This window comes from Myodes glareolus, chromosome 3, assembly GCF_982192425.1.
Source record: "Myodes glareolus chromosome 3, mMyoGla1.1, whole genome shotgun sequence".
Lineage (NCBI taxonomy): Eukaryota > Metazoa > Chordata > Mammalia > Rodentia > Cricetidae > Myodes > Myodes glareolus.
In genome coordinates, this window is record NC_142028.1 from 19,712,027 (window position 1) to 19,717,900 (window position 5,874).

General features: G+C 35.9%; 1 protein-coding gene across 1 annotated transcript; it reads left to right on the top strand.

Annotated features, from left to right (window-relative positions):
* The first annotated feature begins 4,259 nt into the window (after positions 1–4,259).
* Positions 4,260–5,189, top strand: LOC148122557 (taste receptor type 2 member 124-like). The gene has a single exon (XM_087903855.1). The coding sequence runs from the start codon at positions 4,260–4,262 to the stop codon at positions 5,187–5,189; it is 930 nt and encodes a 309-aa protein (XP_087759981.1).
* Positions 5,190–5,874: the final 685 nt, after the last annotated feature.

A 5,874-nucleotide genomic window follows, 5' to 3' on the forward strand; every position in this document is an offset into this window, starting at 1 on the left:
TAAACAGGAGGTGAAAATCTGCCGTAAAGAAATGGAAGATAAGTATAACAAAAAGATTGAGGAAATGAGTAAAGAAATGGAAGAGAAATATACCAAAAAGTTTGAAGAAATGAGTAAATCCGTAAATGAAATTCTGGGAAACCAAGAAAAAACAATCAAACAGGTAATAGAAACAGTTCAAGATTTGAAAACTGAAATGGAGTCAATGAAGAAATCACAAACCATGGGCCGACTGGCTATGGAAAATCTAGGTAAACCAACAGAGACTTCAGAAACAAACATAACCAATAGAATACAAGAGATAGAAGAAAGAATCTCAGACTCTGAGGACACCATAGAGAAATTAAACACTCTGACCAAAGAAAACAGCAAATCCAACAAATTCTCATCACAAAACATTCAGGAACTGTGGAACACAATAAAAAACCAAATCTAAGAATAATAGGAGTAGAAGAAGGAGAAGAATTGCATTTCAAAGGTCCAGAAAATATACTCAACAAAATTATAGAAGAAAACTTTCCCATCCTAAAGAACAATATTCTTATGAAGGTTCAAGAAGCATACAGAACACCGAATAGACTGGATCAGAAAAAAAATCCCCTCGTCATATAATAATCAAAACACAAAGCATTCAGACTAAAGAAAGGATATTGAGAGCTGCAAAGGAAAAAGGTCAAGTAACTTATAAAGGTAAACCTATCAGACTTACACCAGACTTCTCTATGGAAACCATGAAAGCCAGAAGGTCCTGGATAGAGGTACTGCAAAACTAAGAGACCATGGATGCAAGCCCAGACTACTTTACCCAGCCAAGCAATTGTTCACTATGAACGGAGAAAACAAAATATTCCAGGATAAAAACAAATTTAAACAATACGTAGCTACTAATCCAGCCTTACAGAGAATATTAGAAGGAAAATCACAACCCAAGGAATCCAACATTCCCAACACTGCCTACATTAACTCAGACATCTAGCGACCCTTCACAAGCACAACTCAAAGAAGGAAAACACATACACTCTACTACCCAAAAAAATGACCGGAGACATCAATCACTGGTCATTAATATCACTTAATATCAATGGACTCAACTCACCTATAAAGAGGCACAGACTTAGAGATTGGATACGAAAACAGGATCCAACATTCTGCTGTTTACAAGAAACACACCTCAACCACAAAGACAGACACCTACTCAGAGTAAAGGGTTGGGAAAAGGTTTTCCAAGCAAATGGACCTAAGAAACAAGCGGGTGTGGCCATTCTAATATCTAACAAAATCGACTTCAAACTAAAATCAATCAGAAGAGATGGAGATGGACATTTCATACTCATAAGAGGAACAATTCATCAGGAAGAAGTCTCAATCTTGAATATCTATGCCCCTAATATAAAGGCACCCACATATGTAAAAGAAACTCTTCTAGAACTCAAGGCAGTCATCAAACCACACACACTAATAGCAGGAGACTTCAACACTCCTCTCTCACCAATGGACAGGTCAATCAGACAGAAACCTAACAGAGAAATAAGAGATTTATTGGAGGTACTGAATCAAATGGACTTAACAGACATCTATAGAACATTCCACCCAAATAGGAAAGAATATACCTTCTTCTCTGCAGCTCATGGAACCTTCTCGAAAATTGACCAAATACTTGGTAACAAAGCAAACTTCTGCAGATACAAAAAAATATTAGTAACCACCTGTGTCTTGTCAGATCACCATGGATTAAAATTAGAATTCAAAAGCAATGGTATCCCCAGGAAGCCAACAAACTCATGGAAGTTGAACAGTCAACTACTAAATCACCCCTGTGTCAAGGAAAAAATAAAGAAAGAAATTAAAGTCTTCCTTGAATATAATGAAAACAAAGACACAACGTATTCAAACCTATGGGTCACAATGAAAGCAGTGCTAAGAGGAAAGTTCATAGCACTAAGTGCCCACTTAAAGAAAACGGAGAAAGCACACATTGGAGACTTAACAGCACACTTGAAAGCTCTAGAAAAAAAAGAAGCTGATTTACCCAGGAGGAGTAGAAGACTGGAAATAATCAAACTGAGGGCTGAAATCAACAAAATAGAAACACAGAAAACAATCCAAAGAATCAATGAAGCAAAAAGCTGGTTCTTGGAGAAAATTAACAAGATTGACAAACCCCTATACAAACTAATCAAACGGCAGAGAGAGAACTTGCAAATTAATAGGATCAGAAATGAAAAGGGGAACATAACCACAGACACAGAGGAAATTCAGAGAATCATTAGATCTTACTACGAAAGTTTATATGCCACAAAGTTGGAAAATGTAAAAGAAATGGACATTTTTCTAGATAAGTACCATATACCAAAGTTGAACCAAGACCAAGTGAACAATCTAAACAGACCTGTTAGTCATGAAGAATTAGAAGCTGTTATCAAAAATCTCCCTACCAAAAAAAGCCCAGGACCAGATGGTTTCAATGCAGAATCCTACCAGAACTTCCAGGAAGAGCTAATACCTATACTCCTTAATGTATTCCACAATATAGAAAAAGAAGAGTCACTGCCAAACTCCTTTTATGAAGCTACAGTCACCCTAATACCAAAACCACACAAAGACACAACCAAGAAAGAGAATTACAGGCCAATCTCACTCATGAACATCGATGCGAAAATTCTCAATAAAATACTGGCAAACCAAATCCAAGAACACATTAGAAAAATTATCCATTATGATCAAGTAGGCTTCATCCCAGAGATGCAGGGATGTTTCAACATACACAAATCTATCAATGTAATGCATCATATAAATAAACTGAAAGAAAAAAACCATATGATCATTTCATTGGATGCTGAAAAAGCGTTTGACAAAATTCAACACCCATTTATGATAAAGGTGTTGGAGAGACTGGGGATACAGGGATCATACCTAAATATAATAAAAGCAATATACAGCAAGCCGACAGCTAACATCAAATTGAATGGAGAGAAACTGAAAGCCTTTCCACTAAAATCAGGAACACGACAAGGCTGTCCACCCTCTCCATACCTCTTCAATATAGTGCTTGAAGTTCTAGCAATAGCAATAAGACAACATAAGGAGGTCAAGGGGATTCGAATTGGAAAGGATGAAGTTAAACTTTTGGTATAATAGCACCTGACACTTGCAGATATCTTTGAGAATCCCAGTTACTCCACTCACTGCCTAGATTCTTTTCTGATGCCCTCTCTTTTCATCTCTCTGCTGCTCATGGCTGCTGACATCTGAAGCTGACCTACTCAGCCCTTTCCTTTCTCAATCATTCCCTGCTGCGTCCGACTTTGAACTTCCTTGATAATGATATGTAAGGTTGAGAATGTGGAAAAGGAACTTTAAACGCTGGCATTGGGAACAATACAACTTCTTTAAGTTGTAAATCAATTTAAAATTAATTGTAAATGTCCAAGTGATCTGTATACCACCTGAAAAATATGAGTGATTAATAAAATGCAAAGCTTTTCAATTCATAAATTGCTAATTTACTACATAATTTTTTATCAGGTGAAATAATAATATTTTATATTAGTTAAGGTTAAGACAATATGTATTTTATTAACATGAATTTCAAATTAGTAATCTTAGTCTGTATTTTCAAATTCTGATTTCTTCTTTTCTTCTGGCAGAGAGATGTTGACTCTTTAAAATGAATCTCTCTTTCACTGTTTGAAGCAAGTTTCTGCTCTCAGAGTAAAAAAAGTGGAGCTCGAGTTCTGCTGGAATTTGAAGTTTTGTGAAAAAACACATACCTCTCACCACAAGTCTTTTGGGACTTCAGTGGCATAAAAGACTCTTGAGTACAAAACGTCTTTCCAACTTCATATTTGTTGAATCAGACTTTTGGAACTCTTGTACTTTAGAACTCAAGTTGACGCAACCAAATTTCCTAAATCTGAAAAAGGTCAAAGATGCAAAAGAGTGGGAAAGAGTATTTCTTAATTTGTATATCAGCAACTGTGAGCTCTGCTTCCACATCATCTGCTAAATATTATAGCCCACGGCAAACATATAAAAACATTAGTTAGGACTCATCAGAGAACTGCAGAAAAATACTTAACAAGAATACGTTCAAATTCAATGCCAAATGGGAGATGATTCTCTTGCTTTAAAATAGGAGATTGGAGAAAGAGCAGGACAAAGAGGAAGAAGAATTTAGCTGCACATTGAACCATATGCCAGACATTTACTCAGCACATGACAAGCAGTGTGATTAGACTTTGAGTTTTCTGTGTTTCAACATGGGACCTGTCCTGCACAGCATCTCCATTACTGTAGTAGTTGCAGAGTTCATTTTGGGGAATTTGAGCAATGGATGGACAATGGTGAAAAACTGCATTGACTGGGTCAATAAAAGAGAGCTTTCTCTAATTGATCAAATCCTCATTATCTTGGCCATTTCCAGAATTACTCTCATCTGGGAAGTACTGTTTATGTGGGTTAAAACTCAACCAATTTTATTTATTACCAAAGAAGAATTAAAAATAGTTATGTTCTGCTCTATACTATCTGGCCACTTCAATCTCTGGCTTGCTACAGCCCTTAGCATCTTTTATTTACTCAGAATAGCTAATTTCACCTGGCAGATCTTTCACTACTTGAAAAGGAGACTTAAACAACTGATTGTGGGGGTACTGCTGGGAAGCTTGGCCTTCTTGCTTGCAAATCTGATGCAAATGAGTGTTATTCTTGAAGAGAGATTCCATCAATATGGGGGAAACACAACTGTGAATTCCATGGAGACAGAGTTTGCACTATTTTCAGAGCTGTTCTTATTCAACATGGCTGTGTTTTCTATAACACTATTTTCATTGGCTTTGATCTCTTTTCTCTTGCTAATCTTCTCTCTGTGGAAACATTGCCAGAAAATGCAGCTCAATGTCAGAGGATACAGAGACCCCAACGCCAAGGCACACACAAATGCCACAAAAATTATAGTCTCCTTCCTCCTGCTCTATGCTACTTACATTCTGTCCCTTCTGACAGCATGGATTGCTGAGAAACATCACAGTGAACTGGTTCACATTATTTGCATGATAACTGGACTCATGTATTCTTCAGTCCATTCATTAATCCTCATTTTAGGAAATGCTAAATTAAAGCAGACTTCTCTTTTGATATTTAGGCCTCTGGGATGTAGGCTAAAACAACAGAAAATCCCACCTACATGAGGCATCCAAATAACATGCCTTTTTGAAGAGAATAAACAAATCTATGAGCAAGTAGTTCAAGAACTTTCTTCCTTTGCCATAAAATTTATTATTGTGAGTGTATATCACTGACTTAGTAATAGAAAACATAGTTATTTTAATGCTTAATTTCAATTAAATCAAAGCAGGAGTAATAGTATGCTATTTTACCTCAGAACTCCTTTAATCCCAGCACTCCGGAGGAAGGTAGATCTCTGAGTTCAAGGTCAGTATGGTCTATATGGTGGTTTTCAGGACAACAAAGGCTACAAATTCAGTTCAACATGTTCAAATTTTGAAAGATCTTCTTTCATAAAATTATTTGCATCATATTTGAGAAATCATGGGCCAAGAGTCCCTGAAAGTTTACTCAAATCAAAAAAGCTCCACTATAACCTTTCTGTCTAGAGACAAATGTACCCTAAAAGGAGTGAGCAATAATGGCAAGAAACTAAATCAGATTGATGGAAATACTGGGAAACAGGTATCTGCTTATAAATCTACATTATGTATTCTTGGTTCTGATTGCTATAAATGCATCTTATTTTAAAGCATGTAGTTTCTATTCAGCAAGTATATAGGCTGTAATAGTATATATATATATATATATATATATATATATATATATATATATATATGCTATACTCAAAATAGTAGAATTTGTTTA

Excerpts from the sequence above, each read along its gene's own strand:
- LOC148122557 (XM_087903855.1), top strand. The coding sequence starts at position 4,260 with ATGGGACCTGTCCTGCACAGCATCTCCATTACTGTAGTAGTTGCAGAG.